Here is a 27,661-nt window from a genome sequence, read left to right as displayed (position 1 = left end):
ATATATTTGGGACAAGATATCAATTGGAATTTGGCAGTTTAATGTGACTTTTGGTAGTAATGATGCTTTTCAACACTAGCGCTAAATATGTGCACTATTCCCTGCTGACTAGTTAAATTTCCATAAGGACAACAGATGGCAGGCACATACCCCAACAACACAACTTCCGAGAGACTTGAGACAGTGGCATATTGAGCATGCGTAAAGCACAGATATCCGTTTCTGTGATATCCTGGTCTTGCCTTAGTGCTAGCCGATGTCCCCCCACACCTCACCACTCCCTTCGCCCATGTAAGGACGTAGAGATCACCTTGCAAGGGGGTTCATTCCAGACGAGTATCCAGCCACGGACAATGCGCAGCTCATGTGAATTGAAAGCCAGTACGAGTATATTACGGATAGATGGACTTAGCAAGAACTTCAAGATTCACAAGGGAGTTATGAAAATTATGTAGTTGAGTACAATTTGATATAAACTGGAGGTTCATTGCTTCATTGTGCTATACCAGAAACCACCACTGTGCTAGATGCAACCAGGTGGCAATTATTCCTCTACATACAAATTGTATAACAAACTATTTTGACTGATTCTACAAAATCGCCCTGGCCAGTTCCACTCAGAGTGACATCAGGCTGGATATATATTTGCGAGGAATCTGTGGGCCACCTTGAAAGCCCGGACCTACCTGCTATGCCGGCCCTGCAGACCCTAACGTTATACCCCTGATTAAAGACCAAGATAAGGTGTTTTGAGTCATTGGGCCTTGGGCTACATGGCATTGTCTCTCTTCATTTTGAAAACTCAGATTAGACTGAATTAAATCGGATTGAAATAATGGAACTTAGTCCACCACAATATGCAATTAAAATATCTATAGACTACAATGGGCAGTTCTACATTAAACTGTTATAATGTAGGGTCGCTAGATTTCCAGATGGCATTTAAGGAACACAGCGTGAAACAAAACAAGGCAGCTATTTAATAGCAGCGTAAACCACTATTACAAACTATTATTATTATTATTATTATTATTATTATTATTATTATTATTATTATTATTATTATTATTATTATTATTATTATTATTATTATTATTATTATTATTGGGTGTATTTATATGATCTAAAATGTATGAAATATGTATGCATTTATGACCTAAAAAACATAAAAATATGACCTATAAAATTCAAAATATGATTTAATGAACAGAATCTACATTACATACAGAAACACTTTTATTATGATTGCTACAGGCTGCAATGAATGTAGAATTAAAAGTTTTAATTCTTCAAAATCCTTAACCTAAAAAAAACTATAATGCTGCATAGTTCATTAACTCTTTAAGGTTACACTGCATACTCCTAGACAAGGACAACTCTGTGGAAGATATAAACAGTACAGTACTGGTAACTTTCACTATTCAATATTTAATCAGTTTTATGTTGCACCGACACAAATCCGTGTTATTTTAATGAATTTTCATAACGGATCTATTCTCCATTATCAGGATTATTGCAATTTATGACCACATGCATCTTAAGTTTGTTGAACGAGAATCCTCTCCTGTTGTGGCCGAGTATCATCTTGTAGAGAGAAAACTTCTTTCAACATCACATGATGTAACGGGAGTATACAAAAGAGTTAAATCACTTGGAGAAAATTCCTGAAAATCTGCAGATGAAAGGTTTCTGCAAATAACGTATATTATTCTACGCAGGTACAGAAGTCTGCTATTCTTTTCCAGCACATTTTCTAATTTTTTACACACCCTAAGGTATTTCTGTTTCTTTCACATGCTTTAATTCCTGTTCAATGCATTTTACAACATCCAATTCATGTGCACCTGAATCTTCCAGTTGCATGATATCTCCAGATTAACATTTAAAATTGGACTTTATTTAAGCCAGGTCCGCTTTTAATGTAGCATTTGTAAATAAATCTTGAATAGTTTTTATGGAGGACTATTCTGCAGGATCACAAGACATTAGAAACTCCTCCATGACATCGTGGACATTATTATTAATATTAATATTTAATCTGTTTACCCTCCATGGTTGTTTATTCCCTCGGACTCAGCAAGGAATCCCACTTCTACCGCCTCAAGGGCAGTGTCCAAGATCGTGCAACACCTGCTATGCTGAACAGGGGCCTCGTGGGGGTTGAAAAGATTGGAAGGGATAGAGAAGGAAGAGGGAAGGAAGCGACCGTGGCCTTAATTTAGGTACCATCCCGGCATTTTCCCGGAGACGAAGTAGGAAACCACGGAAAACCACTTCAAGGATGGCTGAGGTGGGAATCAAACCTCCTCTACTCAGTTGATCTCCTAAAGGCTGAGTGGACTCCGTTCCAGTCCTCGTACAACTTTTCAAATTCTGTGGCAGAGCCGGGAATCGAACCAGGGCCTCCGGGGGTGGAAGCTAATCACACTAACCACTACATCACAGAGGTGGTCCTACATCTCATCTGACGTTAACAGTTTATTGTTCAACAAAAATTTGTGAAATTCTGTACAATTCTAGTCATAAAGTACTCAAACGATTCATTTAAACATTTAGATATGTACTACTACTACTTTAATTTCTCTTCTTGTCCAGACACTACTGGTCTTGAAATCATGAAGACAGAGATTAGGAATGCTAATTATTATTATTTAGTTATTGTAAAGGCTTTAAAACCAACAAATTGTTCATCCAATAATACTATTTATTACTCGCATATCAAGGAAAAGTAATTTAAATGTGCAAATAAACTAAGAAACATATAAAGATTGAATATTGTCTGACTCCCTGGCTAAATGGTCACTGCCAAGGCCTTTAGTTCAGAGGGTCCTGGGTTCGATTCCTGGGTTGGGGATTTTAATCGTATCTAATTAATTCTGGATCAGGGAATGGGTGTTTTTTCTTTGTGTTTGTCCCAACACTTTCCTTTACATATTCAGACAACACACCACATGGCAAACCACCACAGAAACACGCACTATTGATTACATCCCTCTACCTAGGGTTGGTATCAGGAAGGGCATCCATCCATAAAACAGGGCCAAATCCACATGTGCGACATAGTTTCACTGCGATCCCACAAGTGTGTGAAAAGTGGTAGAAGAAGAAAATAAATATACAAAATATACAATACACACCAAACTGAAGCAAAGACAAAGTATCCTCCAATGTTAAGCAGAAGGATTATAATTTCACAGCTCACAAGAATCCATTCGTCCTTATCCACAAGTTCGAAGCAAATTACATAGTCTCAGCTTCACAGTAATTTTGAAATTTCGGATAGAGGGCTTCTGGACACTCTCCTCCTCCTCCACTCCACACCCTCTACAAACGTCTATGCTTATTATTACTCTAAATTAGGAGAGACCGTTGTACCATGGACCGCTTCTGACATTAACTTTTTTTAATTTTGAGTAGTAACTTTTTTAATCCTATAAATATTGACAATATGTACTGATGCTTCCTTTATAGCTTTTTGTTCATACTTTTCTCTTTTACAGTTATATTAAGATTTTTAAAAACTGTAGTGAGATGTAAAGTGTTCCGTGGTAAAACATGATAATGTCCTATGGAACATACTCTCTTGTAGCTTGGTACAGAGGGAATATAGACGGGAAATAGCTGTAAGTAAATATCTGAATCCAATTTTAAGTGTCATCACTTATCACTGTAACAAATCTTTGCAGAAATAGGTAAAAATATAGTAGGATAAAAATTATACATTCCTTTTGTAAAGAACATAACATTTCTCAGTTACTCTCTGATGCAAAAATCACAATGTGGCTTTTCCATCCCGTTGGCCCAGCTGTTTCATTGTTTTTCCCATCATTGAGGGTAATTCTTATTGTTGATATGGGTAGTTCCCTAACACACGTTTTGGTCAAATCATAGTTCATTTTTGTTATAGTTTTTATGTACTTCAGCAAACAATCTGGGATTATAGCAAAACATTTCAGATTTAAATTCCAAAATATCTACAAATATCTTAACAGAGTAGAGTAACATTGTACATTTTGCAAGCTTCTCTGATACAAATTTTGGTTTCTGGAAGAGCCATAACCACGTCAACGGCCTGCATCAAAACATATGGATCAACGAAAATGCTTTGGATGCCCAGCTCGCATTTCGGCATGACCTAAAAAGAAAAGAAGAAAAACTATAGCATCTTGTACCATGCTTTAGGATAGCCTATGTGATAAGTGTGTTCCAAGGTATAACAGCATGCATGTTTCAACAATACTTTTTTTCTTTTGTGTGTGGCCTCCGGAGAGACTTGGTGTAGTTCGTCTGAGTTGATACCTTATAGGCAACCTGCACGCCTGTGAAGATGAAACCCTACCTATAAATAATCCTAATGCTAAAGACGGTACACAAACCCAACCTCCGAGCTATCAGAATTAACCAATGAAGGAAAATTCCTAACCGGCTGGGAATCAAACCTGGGACCCCTTGGACCAAAGGCCAGCACGCTAACCATTTAGTTACTGAAGTCAGCATATGCATTTACTCACTGGATGTTAAGAAAGACTCAACAGGTGGCTAAAATAACAAACACAATTTCATTTCTGTGTTACAAAATGCACAAAAATAAGCAAAATATTACTTTCAATGCTGAATTCTTTTTTTTTTTTTGCTGATGGCTTTACGTCACACCAACACAGATAGGTCTTATGGCGATGATGGGATAGGAAAGGCCTAGGAGATGGAAGGAAGCAGCCCTGGCCTCAATTAAGGTACAGCCCCAGCATTTGCCTGGTGTGAAAACTGGAAACCACACAAAATCATCTTCAGGGCTGCTGACAGTGGGATTCGACCCACTATCTCCCGGCTGCAAGCTCACAGCTGGGCACCTCTAACAGCGCGGCCAACTCGCCCGGTGCTGTATTCTTTTGACAACAGCATGCATGTTTGTTAACAGAACAAATCAGGACTACTGTCAGGGCTACTTACTGGCATTTCTCAAAATTTGTTGCAGTTTAAGTCTGATGGAAGCACCACAAACCAGAACCAAAAAAGTTTCCATATACACCATGCTCAAGGTACAACATTCTTCCCTAACCTAATCCCATTAATAACCAGCCACATATCAGTAGGGAATTAAAAGTATATAAATATATAATTTGTCAAGAAAGTGATGAAACCAAAAATCTCTGTTACCTTTTGAATAAACTTCACACACACAGTTGCCAAGACTTGAACACAGAATTCAGTGATAGAAAGGTCATGTTATTTCATTAAAAGGAAGTTGTACCATTCTAGCACTTTCCTAGAGAAAGTTAGAAACCACAGTAAACCATTAAACCATTTGAAAGTTGTCTGGCAATGCAATTTGAAACTACCTGAAATCCATGAGTATTTGCTACACTTGTATGTGCTCTATCCTGGCAAGGCTCCATATGCCAGGAGAGTTCCTAGCATAGGCCATGGCTGCCAACTTCTTCACCATCTCTGAGCTTCTCCTTCACTGTAACAAATCTCCTGACCTGAGAGACAGTGTCACCGTCTAAGAGGTTTGTCTCCCCGTTCAGGACAGGAATGAAAACAAATTAGTAGTAGTAGCAACAACATAGCATAAGAGACATCTTTACCTTTCGTCCACTGGTAAACTGATATCGATATCCTGCTTTCTAATCTATCTCCTGCCAGGCTAAGTGGCTCAGACGGTTGAGGCACTGGCCTTCTGACCCCAACTTGGCAGGTTCGATCCTGGCTCAGTCCGGTGGTATCTGAAGGTGCTCAAATACGTCAGTCTCGTGTTGGTAGATTTGCTGGGACGTAAGAGAATTCCTGCGAGACTAAATTTCGGCACCTCGGCGTCTCCAAAAACCGTAAAAGTAGTTAGTGGGACGTAAAGCCAATAACATTATTATTATTAATCTATCTCCAGAATAGAATACGCTGAACTCATCTTCTCAGGTGTTTCAGCTCTCACTGATGATGTTGCAGGGGACAGGATAGCCAAGTGACATTCTTGCTGGCTTATCACAACTGTGGCAGCAATTCAGATCCCAGTCAATCCATATAGGCTTTAAACTCATATACCTGTAGTTCACATTCCACACGAAACTGGAGGTCCCATGTCTATGATCATGATATTAACAGTTACATAAAACTGCAATTTGTTCATCTCAGTTTCCATCACAAACAAATCTGTTGGCAAAGCAACAATGTTACACTGTGGAAACATCCATCCTCACTCTTTCACATGCCATCAAAGTTGAGTTATGCTTGTTGGAAAGGACTGACTAACATACAAGATCATTGTAGGTCTTGAAATGTATGTACGTTCAGTCCGTCAGCGCTAACGCTGGTGGGATCTTCAACAGCTCTGTCACCAGCTGTCATAGATGACCTAGGCATCACTGAAGAGGCGTACTATGGAAATGAGGAGTGAGGTAGTTTCCCGTTGCTTTCCTCACCGAGCCAGAGTTGCTATTACACATCAGTCTGCCAAGCCCACTGAAATGCATACACCAACCGACCCTATGAGCAACATTTTCACACCATTCATAGTAGGGACTGGCTGCATAAGGAATGGCATTATTAGCATCGCTCATACCTCAGTCACTTTCATTTTGTCAAAGCCAAGGATAAGACAGAGACAGATCTATGAAAGTAACAAAATTGCTCTAGCCTATACCAGAAGACATAGTGCACTGTAAACATTAGGTCCTGCCAGCAAAGGCACAGGTCAAGAAAGTGATGAAACCAAAAATCTCTGTTACCTTTTGAATAAACTTCACACACACAGTTGCCAAGACTTGAACACAGAATTCAGTGATAGAAAGGACATGGTATTGTAAAATTGTAAGTAGTTTATTAGAGACCTTCCCAAAATATCCATATTCATAATCACTACAGTCATATACACCCACCCCTCAAGGAAAGAATGACTTATAGTTAGTTATACATAATACCATATCTACTAATACCTGGTACCAGTATTAAAGTGGTGAACTCAGCAGTCATGACACCACAGAGTCCAAGTAAAGATTGCTTCAGTGACCAGTTCAATTGATAGTACTGTATAACTCAACTGGTCTTAAGAGCAGGTAATCTTAGCAATTTATTGAGCTTCAGTTTGATACAAACATAGATATGAAAAGCAGCTGTTGTTACTCAAGAACTGTTCATTAAGATCATAGACTCTAATTAAAAATTCAACAGTACATGTATATTGAGAATCATGGAAAGATATTGGAGAAGACAACCTTTTTTAAATTTTATTACTTTCAGTGGAATATATTTTGTTTTCTGATTATCTCTTAATGTTCAAGTAAATCAACATTATATTTTTCATTTTTCCACGGTATTTATAGTTTTTGGCCTTCATTAAAATAATGATGCTTTATTCAATAATAATAATAATAATAATAATAATAATAATAATAATAATAATAATAATAATAATAATAATAAATAATTATTAATTATAATTATAAATAATTATTAAATTATTAAATTATTAAAAAATAATTATTAATTATAATTATAAATAATTATTAATTATTATTATTATTATTATTATTATTATTATTATTATTATTATTATTATTATTATTATTATTATTATTATTATTATTATTATTATTATTATTATTATTATTATTTCAATCCAATCCCATCAAATCTTGAAGTGTTGAATACATCTTTCTTTTTCCACCACTTTACTTGTATGGTGGGATCGTGGGAGTGATCTGTGTCAGTTTTATATCTGGATGCCCTTCCTGATGCCAACCCTGTGTTTCTCTATGGTGACTGATGGTTGGTTGTGTTATGTGGAAATAACAATATATGTAATAATGCAAACACAAAAATACCTAGTCTCTAAGCCAGAGTAATAACCAAATGTACTGCCCCCAGCTGGGCCTTGAATCTAGGACCCTTTGAACTGAAAACTACTATACTGACCATTCAGCTGGTTGCCAGACTAGAGTGCTGAATACATAGCAGGCACAACATTTTTCTGCATTAAAGATGAGAGAGTATTTGTAAACTTGAACCCTCATTACTATGTGTGATAACTCCAAAAATAGGGACAAAAATTAAACTGAGCATACTTTGTTTGTTCCAGGGGCAAACTTTGCCTTTGGCATTTATGACATGGATGGCAGCGGCACTGTGGATGCCATCTACCTTGGAGACATCCTCCGGGCACTGAACCTCAACCCCACCCTGGCCATAATTGAGAAGATGGGTGGCACCAAGAAGAAGAGTAAGTCTTATGCAGATTTCTAGTGCAGGATGTAACCTTTCATTATATTAGGTTTCTGTCACTGATTCACAATTATGAAACACATATCAAGATGTGACATTTCAATTCTTGGTCCATATGTAATTGATCGACTGGAATTTAAAACTAATGGAATTGGTTTTATACTTACAAAATACTGAATATTTCAATCAAACCCTTCTCTAAAAGTGCTCAAAAGATCTTAGACTTAGTGTATCATTCAGTAAACTGAATGCTCAATTGTGACTATGGCTATTTTGCAGACGAGAAGAAGCTGAAGGCTGATGAGTTCCTGCCCATCTTCAGCCAAGTCAAGAAGGAGAAGGAAGTTGGCTGCTATGAGGACTTCCTTGAGTGCTTGAAGCTGTACGACAAGGCTGAGGATGGCAAGATGCTCTCTGCTGAGCTGTCCCACACTCTGCTGTCTCTTGGTATGTGTCACATACAGCTAGTAATATGTCAGAGAATATTTAATTATAAGATTTAGAAAATCTAAAAACTCTTAGCCTTTCATATACTGTACATTATTTGTCTGTAGTCTCTCATAGGGGGATATACTGTATTACTAGGTGTTTATCACCATTGTTTATACTATATTTATCCAGGTTTTAATTACTATAGCAGATGTGTTGTGATAGAACCTATCATACTCAACTACAGCATCAAGTTTATACCACAATATTAGTGGCAATACTGCTGTAGGTACACCAGAAACAGAACCAGAGTTTCTCACATACACACAGTGTTATACCAACCTACCTCACCGTACACAGAGTCGTCCGTGTAATGCTCCACACATACACTGTGTTACGAAGAATACCATGGTCTGTGAGAGACCGGTAGAACGATTAGTCCTCACAAATGTGATGTCATTATTTTAACACATTATGTACTCCAAGGACAGGCCACGAATGCACAGTATTATTGCTCGGTTGTAATATACAGTTACCACTAATGAAGAAATGAGCCCTTGTACATTTATTCAGGTGTCAATGAATGCAGATTTTATATTGGGATGCAATGTATCGTAGGCCAAGACAGCATCACAGGACATATACTGTACATTAGTTAGTTATAACTGTAGTTATTTTAATCCCTTTCATATTCATGCATATAGCATCTCTTAGAGTAGCAATTTTCACGTTTAAATTGTGTTTTTAGAGACTCTCTTAAATATGAAATTGATTCATGGGCATACTTACAGGTGAGCGTCTAACTGATGCTGAATGTGAGGAAATCCTCAAGGACTGTCTGGACCCTGAGGATGAGGATGGCTTCGTCCCATATGCTCGTAAGTTTTCAATAACTCAAATGCTAGTAGAGCAGCTGCATCAAAACCTAGACTCAATTACCATACTGTTCACCAACATGCTGATAATTTATAGTATGATCGTTCACAAGTTGCAGTGTGACCATTCAAACATCATAAGCTAGCCTGGAACTCATAATAGTCTTCTCTGTTATTCTTGATCCTGATAAAGAAGAATATTTATTTGCATAGCATATTGTCTGTGTTGTAAACATGCTGTTCAGTGAAGGAAGTAAAAACTTAAATTCTTCGATAAAAGTTGTGATGGATAAAGAATAATTTGCCAACTGATATATTTGATAGTTTTCTATGTAATGTTAATCAAGTTTAAACTCAAAGAAGCCTCAGTAATATGAGCAAAGCATGATGTTTAAAGAGACACATTCAATATATGCACATAAGCTTACTAGTCTGCATTTTTTAATCATGTTGGTGAACTCACTTTCCTACACTTTACCATGTAACTTAGTTTGGTTTTTATTCAATAAGTACTTTTCCCTGAAATAATTAATATAAACCACATTCTCAGACAGATGGTGGACCTATAATGGACAGTCCATTTAAACAAAGCTGAAGAACTGTCATTTAATCTACATATGTTTTATGTTAAAAAACATAGAAGTAATATGTATGAGAGTAAGTCAAAAAGTAAGTTTCCCTGTTTAACGCTCAGAAATATAGGAGGCCCTTCAATTTATATCTGACTCATTGAGCAATACTACTGCCACCTGGTGAGTGACCTTTGGGACAACGGGTCTACTGTCATGAGCAGGTTGTGTCCGACCTTGTAGGCATGCGAGCATCACTCGTGAGTGTCATGAAATGGCACTGAAAATAAACCATTATTGAGAAGAGTATGTTATGATCCTTTTCCATGCTAGTTTTCTTTTGTACACATAGTGAAACACACCTGACAAGGTCAAAATGGAAGACAGTTGTCTCAATGGATAAGCATATGCCCATTTCACTGGCAGTTGTCATATTCAGGTGATTACATATCATGGCATTGATGCCAAGGTTTCGTTCAACACCGCCAGGACAGATTCTCACATGAGTTTATGTTTGTCACATGATTCGATTATGCAGATATGTTGATGATAAGCAAGGTTGGAAAAAACAACAACATGAAAGTGAATGCAAATTACTACCAGGAATACTTTATGACACCTATTTATCAGACAGACATCCCACAATGTCCGGCTCCATGGCTAAATGGTTAGCATGCTGGCCTTTGGTCACAGGGGTCTCGGGTTCGATTCCCGGCAGGGTCGGGAATTTTAACCATAATTGGTTAATTTCACTGGCACGGGGCCTGGGTGTATGTGTCGCCTTCATCATCATTTCATCCTCATCACGACGCGCAGGTCGCCTATGGGTGTCAAATCATAAGACCTGCATCTGGCGAGCCGAACATGTCCTCGGACACTTCCGGCACTGAAAGTCATATGCCATTCCATTTCATCCCACAATTGTATACAGTGGACTCCAATAAGGCCTCAAGTCATACCACCAGAATATCTGTGTATATTTTTCAGGAAATGGAACAGAAATCAGAAATCCGTGTATATCCGTTTTGAGACATTGAATACCCCTGATGCCAGTCCACTGGATTTCTGCACATTTTAACTGTTAAAAGGACATGTCCTACATCCTTGTCCATGCACCCTGGATGTTCTATGGAAAGCTCTCAGGGAGGAATGGTTAAGAATTCCCATGCCTGTGTTCAACCAGAATTTGCTTCAATGGAAATTTCGATATCGGGCAATAGTCCACAGTGCTTAGAGTCCAACAAAACATGACCAGTGGTAGCGGCGATTTCCCATGAAGATCGATTGGATATAAACCGAATTACCTTCTGTATAGGAGAAGAGCTCGCTCCAACTTAAGCGTTCGATAATTTATAGTCACTCCGATAGATTGTGGACACGCACAAGTTGGCAAACCAGAGCCAGAAACTTGGCATAGTGACAGTTCCAAAATGGTAAAGTTACTGAATGAATGGTCACGGGAAGAGGTTCTGTGGGTAAACATGGAAGTGTCAACTTTCACAGCAGAACTGTGCCTGTATATGGAGAGAATGTGATGTCAATCCAGTAAGTGTGGAAATGGTGTAGAAAGTTTGCAGAAGCGCTGAGGCTCAAACAACTGTGGAAGACGATGAGAGGGTGAGTGGTCATCCAACAATATCAAATAAAGACAAATGTAATTGACGAAATTGTATACCAGAACGGACGTGTTACGCTGACTCAGTTAGAGGTGTTCAACGAATAGGACACCACGTTCTAGTGTCAAGAAAAGGAGACCTTCATTTTATGCAATGACAAATGGTTGTATAACTTTGGCGATTATGTCAAAAAGTAAAGGAGTGATGCCGAAGTAAAGCAGTGTTCTTCATCTTGTCCTATCTTTACCTGTTCAATGCAAAGAACCATTAGGGAAACTTACTGTTTGACTTAGCCAATTTGTAGTGAAAAGGAAATGAAAACTGCACTTTGGGTGAATGGACTGTACTGTTCTTTAGCCTATGATTAATTGTAGTGTTGAAGCACTGATATTCTTGCTATCCCAGTATGAGTACTGGTTCAAAAAGTATACTGAACATACCCTTGATAATGAAGTAATTTTGAAATTGCCTGCCCTAAGTTAGAGTGCAAATGTTGTATTAAGAGTACCTAGTTATTATAATAACGTTCTGATCAGAATTTTGGAGAAACTGGCACTGACTCATGATGGGGTAAAGTAGTATTATAATGAAATGAAAGTTATATAATCATCCACGTAAAAAGGACAGAACAATTAGTTAAAAAGAATGATAGTATTTAGGAGTGCTAATGGTATATCTGATACTGGTACTATGCACCTGCTTCTTATCAATATGGTCTTCAAAGAGATATATTTCAGGATAGAAAAATCTTAAAATATGATAAGGAATAGAACTAGAACTCAATTTGCCTGGTGCAGAGAAATTTTAAGAATATAAGGTAAAAAATATAAGAACATAAAGTGTAGTGAAAGAAATGGGTTAAGAAGCTTGACAAATGTTATAACAGTAACATTTTATTAGTACCTTACATGGTTGTCTCATAACTCTGTTCGTTACCTGTTCATTACTTTTCAACCACTAGCAATGCCTGTGAACACTTCTGCTTGCAGCACGGATATGACAGAGAAGTTGCCAAACATCCTAGGGTATATGATATGGACAAAGCAAAACATGACATCCAGGGTCATCCACGCCAGGGAAAGGACATATATGTACAATAGAATAATACTTAGTTGTAAACAAACTTTATTTCATACAGCATGCCCCACTGCTATCAAAAAATATATTGTCATTTTTCTGGAAGTTTATAAATTCCATTTCTCCAAAATGTAGGCCTTTTCTTATTGATGAACTGTTCCACATTGAGCCTGCAGTCCTCCAAAGAAGTGAAGCACTTGCCAGTAAGGAAATTTTGCAGGGACCTGAATAGGTAATAGTCAGAAGGTGTAATATTGAGAGAATAGGGCAGATGGGATTAACATATCCCAGTCAAAATTCCGCAATGTCCGACGGGTTGCCACTGACATATACGATCTGGAGTTGTCATGATGGAAGATGACTCCTTCAGTGTTTACCAGTTCAGGCTTTTTCTCTTGGATGACGACCTTCAGTTTCTCCAACTGTGAAGAGTATTTTTCGGAACTGATGGTCTCATTAGAGGGAAAAAGTACAAAGTACAGAATTCTTCTTCCGTCCCACCTTCGTGGGGTGAAGACCATGTTTCAGAACTGATAGAAATGGTTCCTTTCTCAAACCAGGATTTACCTTTCAGATATTGTCATACGCTATCCACTTTCTGTCGCCTGTCACCAGGCGTTTCAGAAAATCATCCTTGTGATGGTGTCACAATAATGTATCGCAGATGAAAATGCGCTGTACCAAATTCCAGTCTCTAGGTTCACACGGAACCCACATATCGCACAGGTTTAGGTAACCAATATTTTTAAGTGCCTGGCTACACTAGCATGAGATATGTTCAGCACCGATGCCAAGGTCAATCACAAACACGAACTGATATGTCACAGAGTCTCCCACTGCGGGTCTAGCTGATGCAGGGGTGTTTCGGCGACGTCCATAACATAGCTGTACAGTGGGTGTAGTGTCATCAGGCATTTCACGATGGAACTTGCGATACTTCCGAACAAACTTTTATACTCCTAGTGCTGGGCTGAGTGGGTCAGACGGTTGAAGCACTGGCCTTCTGACTCCAACTTGGCAGGTTTGATTCTGGTTCAGTCCGTTGGTATTTGAAGGTGCTCAAATACATCAGCCTCGTGTCAGTAGATTTACTGGCATGTAAAAGAACTCCTGAGGGACTAAATTCCAGCACCTTGGCATTTCCGAAAACCGTAAAAGTAGTTAGTGGGACGTAAAGCCAATAACATTTTTATTTTTATTATTATTATTTTGCTAGTGGTTTTTAGCATTGCACTGTTCAAGTGCCTCAGCAACGCAAGGATAGGAAAGGGTTAGGATTGGGAAGTCAACGGCTGTGGCCTTAAGTAAGGTGTGCCTAGAGTGAAAACCATGGAAAACTATCTTAAAAGCTACTGACAGTGGGATTCGAAGTCATCATCTCTTGAATGCAAGCTTCCAGCTATGACCCTAACCACAAGGTCAATTAGCTCAGTGAACAGGCTTTTCTGCCCACCAATACCTCGTACTGATAGCAGGTTAAGGGGCGAGAAGAACCGTTGGATACAGATCAAGCAGGGTATAAAACTTGTATTTTTGTGTTGCTGATTCATTACATAGGATAGGATCACCATCATTCATTGGTCCTATGACTTTGTACATGTAGAAACTGAATATGTGCACAGTTTTCCCTACCCAAAGTAAGAGGCAACTAAATGGAAGACCACAAAGCCACTAACTGAATATAGCATTGCTGCCACTTGCCATTTCCAGGTTCCTTACTTTCAACATGATGTCCTTGGCCAATTCTTGTTCTTTTCCGATCCCATAGGTATAAGGTGCAGATGTAAATCTTCCTGCATATACTAAAGTTATTTTATTATTCCTGTAACATCCAAGAATGATGAACATACACCAGTTTCACACCCTTCATGACCCTTCTCTTCCTTTAGCTGATACCTTCGTTCTTCAAAGGGTAGGACCTCTTCATGGTTATCTAGTTTATACTACCCCTTAGAACATCAATCACCACCCCTATCACACTGTTACTACAATGACAATAAATGGGCGGCTCCACCCCTGTTGCCCAATTCTCTCAAGGGATGGCAGGTATAATATATTTTGAAGCACTTGAACTTATAAGTCATTCAACCTGGTAAGATAGAATTTAGCAATGAAAATAAAAATTAGGGTTAAGTACCTTATTATACAATATCATAAAATACGATGTGTGTCAGAACCAGTTTTCTAAAATATCTGATCATGCACTAGAGCTAATATTGCCCCCATATTGATAGTGTTATTTTGTATTGTTCTACATAGATCTTCCTGTATATATTAAAGTTAATATTAATATCCCCCTAACATCCAAGAATGATGAACATACCCTACAGTAAATACTTGAGAACAGTCCAATATTATTACCCAGTAACTCTGTCCCTACCATCAACTCTGAATCCAAGATGGTTCTCTTCTGTTTGCATTATTTTCACCTGTAGATTGTTTTGCATTTTGCTTGACTGTATAATATTTTCAGCATTCCTCAAAAAGCTGATGGCGTAAGACATCCAAAACGAAGGAAATTATTAAGTTTATCATTCATCGTAAGTACAGTGAGAATAAGTATGAGCATATAGATTCTTCTGTCTCTCTTAACAACTACATTTTTTTATATAACTTGAACATATGTCACTCAGATATTTCCGTTTTTAAAATGTAACAGTTCTATTTCATAAGAAATTAAATGAAATCAACATAAAGAAATTTCAGTACATCAAATACTCTGCTTAACTGGTTAATGCAAAACTAGTCTTTAATAGGTAGAATCTTTAATCTGTTCTTGTAATTAAAAGATGTAAAATAATAATTACAAGCAGAGGGAAATATGAAAGAACAGCAAACATATAAACACAACTAAAATATTCAATTGCAGAACTCCTTTTGGCTTCCACCAATTCTTGATGATCAAATATGTATATTCAGACTACAAGGCAATGAAAGGAAAGAAAAAAGCAAGCACCTCCAGAATCCTCTTTTTCTAGCTGGTGTTGAAACCTTTTCTGCTTCTTCCCTCTTAGCGTGAAATCATTAAATACTGGGCCTAATTATCATTTACTATATTTCTCTCTGCCTCTCCCTCATGCTGTGATAAATCCATTAGTAGCCTGCTCTCACCCATTCATTACATATGGCCACACCATCAATGGTGACTAATAAGCACAACTTCATCCAATGTGTTATCCTTTATCTCACTCCTAAGTAGGGGTGTGAGAACCAAATGGTATAGATGCTGGCTTCTCACTAAAGCAGCCAAGGTTCAAATACCAGCCAATGCATGTGCGATATTTGAAATGAGTCATGCCCTTGCGGTTCGGATTCCACATAAAACTGGATGTCGGGGGGCTGTGATCACGATATCAACAGTCACATAAATCTACCAGCTTGCTTGCTTCTTACTTCTACACGCTCTTTTTGCAAATCAACTTATAAGCACCATTGCACCACGACAATCAGTATGAAATGCTACAGCTTACTAATTTTCGGTTATAAAATAGGTCATAGATGGCCAAAATACAGTTTTTAATATAACATTGGAGGAAAATTTCTCAGCTGTACAGCTGATATGTTTTACATTATTAAACAAATTATGGTGATTCTAAAATATCCACTAGTATTTTACATGAAATGAATCAGTTAAGATAATATGATTCATTTGTATTGAACATGGACTTCCTCATTTTGAATTATATTTATAAAATTCATCAATATCTGGTTGACATATGTCTTAAGCAATTAAAACCGTGCTTATCTTCACTGCAGCAGCTGTACCATCTTTTCTATTCTATGCTTTCACTGAATAAATTACGGATGCTATTTAACATGGTGTGTACCATTGAATTCTATGCTTTATACTATGTTCTCTATAACATGATTCACTACACTACATTGTATTAAACATTCAAAAAATACATACCACAAAGCCAAAATCTTTCACTATTGGAGGACAATAATAATGACTTCAGAACTTCTTTTCTTCCAAACAGAATATTTTGTTTTACTCATATTGCTATTCTCATAAATCCATTAATCAAAAGCACTTGAATGTGACTACTCTAAATATTAAGGTATTACAAAAATTTATATCAGTCTTTCACAATCTGTATCCAGTTTCCATGGTAGGAGTGTGTCGCATACTGAATGACCACCATTTCAGCTGTTGGATGTAAACACCTTTCTTTTCCCTTCTCACTTTATTCCATTACAGGGTCAGCTACATGATAAGCTCTTCTCCATCACGTCTTGTCATTACCATTCGCAGCAGACAGTCCAAAAAAGGCTGTATCTTGCCAGATTTTGGTCTCTACAGTCAGCCTGGGTTATCCTCTATTTCTCCTGAATGTGCCACACTCAGTGTATCAGGCAATCATTCTCTCTTCTCTCAACATGGCCCCACCAACACAGTCTTTGTTCTCAAACCTTGTCAACGATGCTGGCTGACTGCATCCTAGCACTGACATCTGTTGGCAAATGTGATGTCCAGTGACCCCTTCACTATGCTCAACTTAGCAGCATGAAGCATCTGCTTCCCCTTGCCCCAAAGGGCCCAGTATTCTGCATTGTACGTCATGCATGGATGGATGACTTGTTTGTAGATTTGTCTTATCAGCTCTGCAAGCATCTTCTTGTTCCTTAAAGATTCCTGACATGACTTCGCCCAACCTGAACTTATTCTGTTTTGGATGCCCTTTTCACAGCCACTGCGACCTGTCAGTGTCACCACTTGATACCAGTGCAATCAAGATACCTGAAGTTGGCCATTTTCTTAAGTTCTTAACTCTCGATGCAAATGGATTCTGATGCTTCCTGAACTCACTTCATATATTTTATCTTGTCATGATTTACCTTCAGACCTTGCTTTTCAATCACTTCCGCCCATCTCATGAACTCTCGCTGGATGTTGTCCTGGCATGAGTTGGTGATCAAGAGGATGTCATTGGCATAGAGAAAGCTGGCCAGTGCTTCAGCTTGAATATCTTAGGTAACAGTGTCCATAATGACAACAAAGAGAAAAGTATTACAGGCTGATCCGTGGTGCAGTCCATATCCGACATTAAAAGGATCTCTGAGCCCTGCAGCGCTCCATAGTCTAGTCACTGATTAATAGTACATGTCTTCAGTCAGGAGAACATAGACCTTCTAGACATCTCTCCACTTGAGACACTACCAAACTAAGTTCTTTGGGACCCCAGCATAAGCCTTCACCAGATAGATGAAAAGAAGATATAGTGATCTAATATTTTCCCTGCATTTCTCCTTAGGTCTTAGCAATGTAGATACCTTCCTCTGCCTTCAATGAACCCCAGCTGCTTTTCTGTGATGCAGTCTTATAACTGGTTGCTCAGTCTTTCCTGGACTAGCCCTATCCACATCATGGCGTGGCATATCAACTTGATGGGAAGATAGCTGGATTGATCCTGCACGTCACCTTCCCACTTGTGGATAAGAACCATAACATTCTCTCACCATCTGCTCTCTTTGGCTCGTTCAGGATTCTATTGAAGAATTTGGTCATGACTTACACACTCACTTCTCCCAGGGTCTTGAATGCTTTGATCGGCACACTGTCAGGTCCTGCTGCTTTCACTGTCGCCATTTGTTTGAGGGCTCCTCAACTTCACCTTTACAGGGTTGTCCTTGGGTTTGGTCACTATTTCTCTTCTCCCTCTGGTGTTCCTAATGTTTTCAAGATGTTTCTTTCATCTTGTTCAGATAGTGAAATGGAATATCCTTATATACCAGTAGACACTCTGCTCAGAGTAATTTATGTCAGTTTTGATTTTCTCAAAAATCTTTTGTTCCTTCTACATCTTTATATAGGCAGATCATACCAAAACCATTCTTCTGAAACATGTCCTACCCCTGGGTTGTAGTCCATCAATTGGAGGCATGTCTCTTCTGTAAATTCTAATCCATGATTAGGACTGCTGGAACAACAGCAAAAGTATTGATAATTCAAGATCTGACAAGATTCTACTTTGGAAACCTAGATGAGAATATTTCACATGAAATTTACTGCACGAACAGTGGGAGTGGGAGTCTGTGTGGTTTAATTAATTATACAAGAAATTCATTCCATAACTCTTTGTGTGTGATACAACTTGAAACTGCGCAATAACTTAATGTATGATGCTCTATAATAAAATAAAAAATCTATATTTAACTCACTCTAACATTAGAATATGAAGTAATTACCATACAATATATACTGTTTTCTAAATAATAAAAACAATCTTCATTTTGATCATGCTGGGCCTAATTTTAAAGCAATTCAGAAACCATGAACAATTTAATAGGAACTTTCAATTAATCAGCATGAATTGATAAGCTTTACAAGAAGATGGACACATTCATTATGATATATCTATAGAAAATCAGCATAAAAATAAAAACAAATATTAATATGACAGGAGTGTAAAATGATTTGGGATAATTAGCTCATATAATATTTTGCCATAAGATCAGTACTGAATTCTAATTTCAGCATCTTGTTAGTACACTCTTTACCCATACCACAATAAAGTACAACTTTGGAGCACATTGCATAACTCATATACATCAATAAACTAGGAGTCAATATTTGATAAATTTGTAAGCATTTAATTCTTTTAGCAAAGTGTTATTGAAAACTTTCGGCTTGACTGAAGCAAGACGAGTTATGTTCTAACCTAACATAAAGAAAAAAGTTTAAAGAATCTTCACATACCTAAATAAATGCAATAGGTTTATTTGCCTAAGGCAGTATCAATAAGGTGGAGCCATTGTTTTTTCTATTTCGTTTAACAGTGTATAACATTGATATAAAAAATACAGATGATTTCTTGCAAATAGTTCTTGAGTGGGTAATTTTAAATACCATCAGGTCCTACAGCTGATTTTAGTTTCATGTATATTTATGCCTTACTGACATTGATAACAGACAAGATGGACCAAAAAAAAAAAGGATACCATAATCAATTGTCATATTCTGATAAGTAGAATAAACAGATGAAAAGTTCTGATCTTGAAGATTGACGATGTTCTTGTCAGTATCTGCTGTAAGATGCAATGATGAAGGAATATTACTACCTGACATTTTAGAACTTACTGTAGATATTGCCAGAATTTCTGTGGACTTGAACAAATACTTTGTTCACAAATAGAGATATAGTTTAAATAAAATATTTGAATTTAGACTTGCATTCATTTCCTACTTTAGAAAAATGCTGATAATCACTATTGAGACCAGATATTTTTTACACCTTGTGTGCTTTCTTCTTTTCAACAATCGACGACTTCAGTTTCGGGAATTTGAGGTTCTTAACATTCTGTCATAGGGATGTAAAATTCCATGCAATAATGTAATACTGAATAGAAGGATTCTGCTCCTTCATCAATTGATACATTCTGAAACATCACCTTCCACCAAATTGAGAACTAAATTAATCCATGATAATCTCCATTTAAAAAGACAAATGGATAAGGAATTCTATATCTAATTTTCAGGCAAAGCAATCTCTAATGCTGGGTAGTTTCTATCAAGAGGACAATGCTTCCATTACTGTATTTTACTTCAATGGAACTGAGGTTATTGAAAACCAAATTAAGAAAATGATTCAGAAAAATTGGGACGTAATTAACTTATTTAAACAGAGATAAGAAAATGTATCTATAACCAAACAGATTTACTGTGTGGTTACTTACTGAAATAATGGAGGAAATGTTTCATTGTTTACTATCCAATTAAGGTGGGGCAGATATGGAGTAATAAAGGGTCATTGAATCTGAGATAATGTTTTCAACAGTTATGCAATGATCAAAATATTTTTGGACAGGAGACCTGGGTGGAATATATACAGCATCAATGATTAATTTTGTGGTGATGATGAGGATGATGACCCTTTTAATAGGGAATCACTACTATTTTTTGACAACTAGCAGTAGTTTTAACTTCATGACAAATATTTGCAGGTAAATACGTCTACTGCCTTTAAAATACAGATGTGAAGGTCACTTTGAATTCAGCCTCATTTAAGAAAAGCATGCTTTGTGCTTCTAGCTGTGCTCCTACCAGTTGCAACTAGTTAGTAAAATATTACCTATTCTAAAAGTCTCCACTGGAACTAATAGCCTAGACATTTAATTTCCCTTAAATTTAATCAATCAATGTTGACTGAACAATTAAAAAAAAAAAAAAGCCGACCATCAAATAAATATAATTCCTAATATCAAATATACTATGAAATAAAATCCTAAAAATATCTGCAGAATCAATGTACGAGGGCCATCCAGACATTAAGTTTCACTATATATATATATATATATATAAAAAATAGATAACATAGTTACATGAAAAACTTTATTGGCCGCCCCATGATGACCTGCACCTCCGCCCATACAGAAACTAAATGAACACAATGCAATGTTGGAGCTATTTTTCAACCTAATCACCACCAGAACTGAGACACTTGTCATATCGTGGGATCAACTTTTGTATGTCGGTGTTGTAGAAGTCTGCCACCTGGGAATGGAACCAGCATGTGACATTTGTTTTCAGCTCTACATCTGTGTGAAAATGATGACAGAAGGACAGGAATTTCTTGAGGGGCAAGAAAAGATTAAAATTACTGGGAGCAAGATCAGGACTGTACGGTGGATGATCAAACACCTCCCAATCAAACTGCTGCAGAACACTTGCCGAGTGCTGAGCTGTACACGAGCGAGCATTGCCATGAATCAGCACAACACCTGCACTGAGCATTCCACACCTATTGCTTTGAATTATCCATCACAATTTCTGTAGAAACCTTATCACACACTGAACCTCGCAGGCGGCAGGAGAAAGAATACGAGCCACTGTTTCAAGCCACTGCTGCTGCACTGCTGACACCAGGTGGGACTTGTCCGGCTGGTATATGATTGCAATATCATAGATCTGTGACACGTGCTCATATTTCCCAGCTAAGTATGTTTACAAGAAAAGAAATAAGGAAACTTAATTTCTGGACAGCCTACATATACTAATTGTATTAAAATTCAAGTGGTCCTAGAATTACTTTTAACCTCCAAACAAATATATTTTTGAACGTACTACAATAACTGTTTTAAACATTCCAACTCTAGAAACTAGCTAATATCCTAATGACTTCATGTTTCAGCTTTCCTCAAGAAGCTGGTTGCAGGTCCTCCTGACACCACACCTGCACCTGCACAGTAATCAAATAGCAGAAACCAATGAACTTTCAAAATGCATTTCATATGCTCAACAAGAGGAAAGGACAAATGCTAGCTGATTACATTCATCTCTTGTTCTCCGATGTGCAGTGGTAGTTGATTGTGTGTGACAGAAGTGGGACCTTATCCTTGAAGTATGGACAAGAAGTCATATGCCAGCAGTAAATTACATCAAGAGAGTGAGCCCGGACAACATGAGAACTCCACGAGGATAACAAAAAATCAGTTAAAATTGCATTGTCTTTAAGTACACGGCTCAAATTTCATCATGAAAAATTATTATCGGCAATAAAGACAAACTAAACTTAATGTGTTGTGTTGGTTCTTGATATCTACTCCTTGTCTAGAATCATAGGTTTCAGGAAAACAATGCATTAGTAGTTAGCACCACAGTCTAGGAATAGGTTGGCTGGTAGGGCTTGTCACATATTTCTAAGCTGATGACTGATGACTACACAGCATTAGTGAAAGGAAAGTAATATGGAAAACAAATATCTTGAAGTAAATTACATTTACCTCTGCTTCAATCAGCATTAATTTCAAATACAGTCACATACAACTGTATCCAGAAAGCAGTGAGAAGCAATAATACTTAACAATCTGACCATGCAGAAATGCAAAGTAATATTGAAGAAATTATTATAATATTAGATATTCTGTACCTGTCACTGACTGGTTAGTTTTTGTAATTGTTCAGCCATCTAGCAGAGGTAATGGCAACGGTAGATACAGAACACGTCTCACCTACCGATAACAGTCAGCGTCACTAGACTGTGTGTCAAAGGCATGGTTTCAATTCCAAACCTCTCCACAGTGTTCATTCGAAGTGAAGGCATATGACACTGTTGACTGTGATTTGTCCGTCGGATGGTAATATTAAGCCTAGACTAGAACCCTTGGTGTTATTTGAGAGGAGTAGGTTATGTGCCGACATCAGGTTTCACCCTCACCCTACCTCATCATAATCCCACACCCAGATGCGCAAGTCGCCCATGGGGGCCAACTAGAAAGACCTGCACCAGGCGAGCCGAACATTATCTTGCAACACTTGGCACTAAAAGTCATATTATAAATAAATACATGTGTAATATTATTGTCAATAAGCTTTAGGAGTTTAGGACAACATACTGTCATGGAAAAAAGTGTAGACAGCCGAGTTAATTCGTTAATAAAAGGTTTATACTTTCTCCCACATAGAAAAAAATTACACCAAAATGTAGCTTATTTTACTGTACATTTAATTATGTGGAGTACAAATTTTTACCATAACCAGTTAAAATTTTAACATAGGTTGAACAAAATAAGTGCCCTCCCCCCTTTTTTTTTTCTTTCCAACAGAGTGCTCACTTTGAAGACTCATAACTTTAAAATGATTTATCTGATCGTTACCAAACTTTTATACATCTTAAAGTGACTTATTGTTGATCTGTATACAAAGTTTTTACTTCATCTGATATTTATGAACAAGGTGGTTGTAAATTTTGTGAAACAACATGTTCTCATTAGTGGGTGAACATAGTCGTAAAAAATTTGGCTTGTTATGAAGCTCATGAAACTGTCAGGCTAAAATTAAAACTGCTCTTTGCCAGCATGCAATTGTTGATTTCATATTGATTTATATTTAATTGGGTGGTTGTGTGAAATGAAAGCAGCCTACCAGCCGGCAAGAACAATGCATTTGGCTCTGGAAACACTAACGACTTTGTTGGGTTGAACATCAATTGGGCATTTCCTGCTGTACAATAAGTGATGTTTGTTGTTTCGTCAGTTGTTAACCCTCCAGCGCTAACATGACACATCCTAGAGTGAGGGCTTAGGAGTGCACAGCTGTGATTTCGCATCCAGGAGATAATGGGTTCGAACCCCACTGTTGGCAGCCCTGAAAATGGTTTTCCGTGGTTTCCCATTTTCACACCAGGCACAGCTGCTTCCTTCCCATTCCTAGGCCTTTCCTGTCCCATCGTCGCCATAAGACCTAACTGTATTGGTGCAAGGTAAAGCAACTATCAAAAAGAGTGAGGGCTAACATTGGTCTGCGAGTCCGAAGATATAAGCACACACATTTATTATGTTTTTTTCTTTTCTTTGCTAGTTGCTTTATGTCGCACCGACACAGATAGGTCTTATGGCGACGATGGGACAGGGAAGGGCTAGGAGTGGGAAGGAAGTGGCCGTGGCCTTAATTAAGGTACAGCCCCAGCATTTGCCTGGTGTGAAAATGGGAAACCACGGAAAACCACCTTCAGGGCTGCCGAGAGTGGGGTTCGAACCTACTATCTCCCGAATACTGGATACTGGCCGCACTTAAGCGACTGCAGCTATCGAGCTCGGTTATTATGTTTTAAAGCAAGTAAATTATTTATTAAAGACAAACCACACTACAAAAATTGATTACTAAACCTTGCATTGTTACTGTTAACAATAAAGAGAAAAAAGAAATAAATTCACCATTGTCAGAAGACAAACACAGAAATAAATACTCTTAATGATTAACTAGGAAACAAACACAGAAATAAACAGTCCTAATGACTAACTAGAAAACTTGGAAAGTGACAGTTCTAACAAAGATGCAATGATCAATTCAGTCACAGTCGACCATGTTAATTCCTTCTTTTCAGAACAAACTGGACAAAGAACCACAATGTGCTCCAAGCACATGAACTTCCCACACAAATAGCACTTGTATTTTGTTTTACGATTTTTCTTTGGGTCAAAGTGTGCACAGTTATAGCCTGCACTAAGATTATCAACCACATCAACACACCCTTTTGTGTTATTATAGAACATGATCATTTCAGGTTTATCAGAGATGGGTCAATTTTGTCGTCACGATGCACCGTGGATGAAAGCAACACTTTTTTACCTTTTCTGGGAATGTATGATACTAGGGTGGAATTTTACTGCAACCCAAACACCCAAACATGCTGGAGCCGACGGGTCTATTTTTGCCTTCCAGACATTCACGAGGTTAAGTGGCTTTTGTTTTTTCTTATAGTATAACGTAAAGTCAATTTATGGTTTTTCAACAAACTTTCAGATAATTGTATGCTGGTGAGCCAATTGTCCATGGTCACATTCCTACGTGTATTGGCAATAGGTTTCACTAATCTTTCAACTACTGCTTCAGCGCTGTTATAAACAGAAGATGGACCATGGGGCTGATTACCAACATATACCTCAAGGTTTGATGTATAAAACATTTTAGCACATACTAACGCATAGATTTTAATCCTATATTTATTGGGCTTGCTTCGGTTTTACTGGCAGAAGCCACATCTTCCCCTGAAAGCCTCAAGTCTTTCGTTAACAGTCGTATATTCAGATGGGGAGCAGGTAGCTTGACAATTTGCAACAAAAACGTCAAATACATCCCAAATTGCATCCAATTTATCTGTTTCTTGTTGGTGCAATCTCGTTTCTTTTTTCTCAAATCTAACATGCCTCAGCAGAAACATAAACCTCTCCAGTGACATAGTGAGCCGAAACATCTCAATTGATCAGTTTTCCATAATTCCATTATGTTCAAATTATTTGTCTTACATACACCAGAAAAGTACAAGAGACCTAACAAAGCCTTCATTTCCACTAAGTCAGTAGGTCTTGCAGTTCGATATTCTTGGTCATAAGGTTCACAGGCTATAGAAAGATTTGTAAAATCGATCAAAATGTTTAAAAATCTAGCAGGCAGTTACATATATCCATAATAGAAGTCAAATTTTTTGCCGGTCCTTTCATCCCAAGAAAATAAGTTACGAGATTCACTGAGCGAGTTCTTACATTTTGAGGAGGAATATGCATTTTCCATTTTGTGACACCGTCTTTTCCAGTGAAGTGCAGAACATTACTTTGTCATTTTTGTTGTGTAGAAGTCCCATTATCAAGATCTCGCTCATCCTGTATCTCTTCTACGTCCTGTTCCGACTCCAAATCTTCTTCACGACATTCAAGGTGATCTTCTTCCATAAAATCTTCAAAATCTTCTGCAGACATTCTCTTCAGATTCTAGTAGCAATTTCACCACATACTCTTGTTCACGTTCGTAATTCATTTCGTTTCATTTCCGGCAGAGAGTAGCACGAGTACTAACTTCGGTCTGAGAGACCAAAATAAAGGAATTCTTGCTAAGAATTTGATCCAGGCATTTAACATTTACGTAACAATAAGTAAACTGACCGATTTGAAGGTACCAATGAGCAAAGCATAAGCGAAGCATGCGCACTAAAGTTATAGGAGAATAACTGGGCGCTCGGTCTCGGAGACCGGATGTTAGTACTGGAGGGTTAAAAACCTTTATTGGACTAGAGCTAGATATATGAATGATAGAATTACATAGTATATCTTGTATTTCGCTGTAAGTTCCGGCTTATGAGAAGGACCTCTTCATTTTGTTAGTGATTAATGCATCAGTACACTTCGCAGAATTATTTGAAAATTTACTTTCCTTAGAAATAGAGAAGAAATCATTGTTTCTTCAAAATGTCTCACTTCTATGTGAACAACAAGAATGGCAGGCAAAATGAAAGATACTGTGAGAATCTTCACTGCTCGGTTCTGAAAGGAATGTAAAGGTTGCGTGTTTATCCTTCATCATTGGCTTTTCCCGGGCAGGCAAAGTTTAAACCTCTACATTGTGTGCTAAAAAATCCTATACTCTTTGTCAGACTCTGTAGCTGAACGGTAAGTGTGTTGGTTTTCGGATACAAGCGTCCTTCCTGGGTCCGATTATTGGCCAGGTCACCAAAATTTATCTTCACTCGGGGCTAGGTGATAGGGCTTATTCAAAGTGTATCATTTCTTCAAGATATTAATAGTAATGGTGCAAGGCATTCAACTTCTGAAACATTTTGTATTTCAAGTTCTGGGTGATGCGGGAAAATACCACTCTTCGTCATCTAGCACGTTATCCCTTTATTCCACTTTCTTACCCCACAATACAACACATTCATTGCAAAGTAGCTCTACATGACTTAAAGCTGATACAGAGCAGCGAGAGTTTAGTTGGCACAGAAAATAGGCCAAATGACCAACACTATTCGGCGGATATGATGCTTTCTTCCCTCAAAACCACTTAATTATAAATCAATATAAAATCAAGAACTGCATGCAGACAAAAGCCAGTTTTAATTTTAGCCTTGGCATTCTCACAAGCTTTATAACATGCCAAATTTTTTATGGCTATGATCACCCAGTAATGAGAAAATGTTGTTTCACAAAATGTACAACCTTTTTCACAAATGTAAGATGAAATAAAAACGTAGTATACAGATCAACAATAAGTTACTTTAAGATGTATTAAAGTTTGATAACGATCAGATGAATACCTTGAAAGTTATGAATTTTCAAAGTGAGCGCTCCATTTAAAATGGAAAAAAAATAGTAGCCCCTTTTTTTGTTCAACCTATGTTATAATTTTAACTGATTATGATAAACATTTCTACTTCACAGAATTAAATGTAAAATAAAATAAGCTAAATTTTGGTATAGCTTGTATCTAAGTGGGATAAAGTATAAACTTTTTATTAATGTATTAACTCTACTCTTTTCTATGACAGTAGGTCATCAAATTTTATTTCCTGCTGGTGCAGAGATATTGGGGCATTCAAGGTCTAAGCTTTCAAGACCCTGTCCCCAAGTAAGATTTATTTTTACACTCATTCTTCAAGTGAGCGTT

At 37.5% G+C, this 27,661-nt stretch overlaps 1 protein-coding gene across 2 annotated transcripts in view; it reads left to right on the top strand.

Annotated features, from left to right (window-relative positions):
* Mlc1 (Myosin light chain alkali) overlaps window positions 1-22,299 on the top strand; it is a 33,361-nt gene extending 11,062 nt beyond the window's left edge. The window contains exons 3-7 of one of the 2 annotated variants that reach the window (XM_067137778.2): window positions 8,075-8,215; window positions 8,497-8,664; window positions 9,438-9,524; window positions 15,257-15,323; window positions 21,915-22,299. In XM_067137778.2, the coding sequence (XP_066993879.1) occupies window positions 8,075-8,215; window positions 8,497-8,664; window positions 9,438-9,524; window positions 15,257-15,282 (422 nt within the window). In that variant the 3' untranslated portion in view covers window positions 15,283-15,323; window positions 21,915-22,299. The remainder of the gene's footprint in view (window positions 1-8,074; window positions 8,216-8,496; window positions 8,665-9,437; window positions 9,525-15,256; window positions 15,324-21,914) is intronic. The other variant, XM_067137777.2, reaches the window with a different exon arrangement.
* Window positions 22,300-27,661: the final 5,362 nt, after the last annotated feature.

The sequence above is a fragment of the Anabrus simplex genome, chromosome 1, assembly GCF_040414725.1.
Source record: "Anabrus simplex isolate iqAnaSimp1 chromosome 1, ASM4041472v1, whole genome shotgun sequence".
Taxonomy (NCBI): Eukaryota; Metazoa; Arthropoda; class Insecta; order Orthoptera; family Tettigoniidae; genus Anabrus; species Anabrus simplex.
Note: the sequence above shows the minus strand (reverse complement) of the source record. Positions and strands in the feature narration are given on the sequence as shown.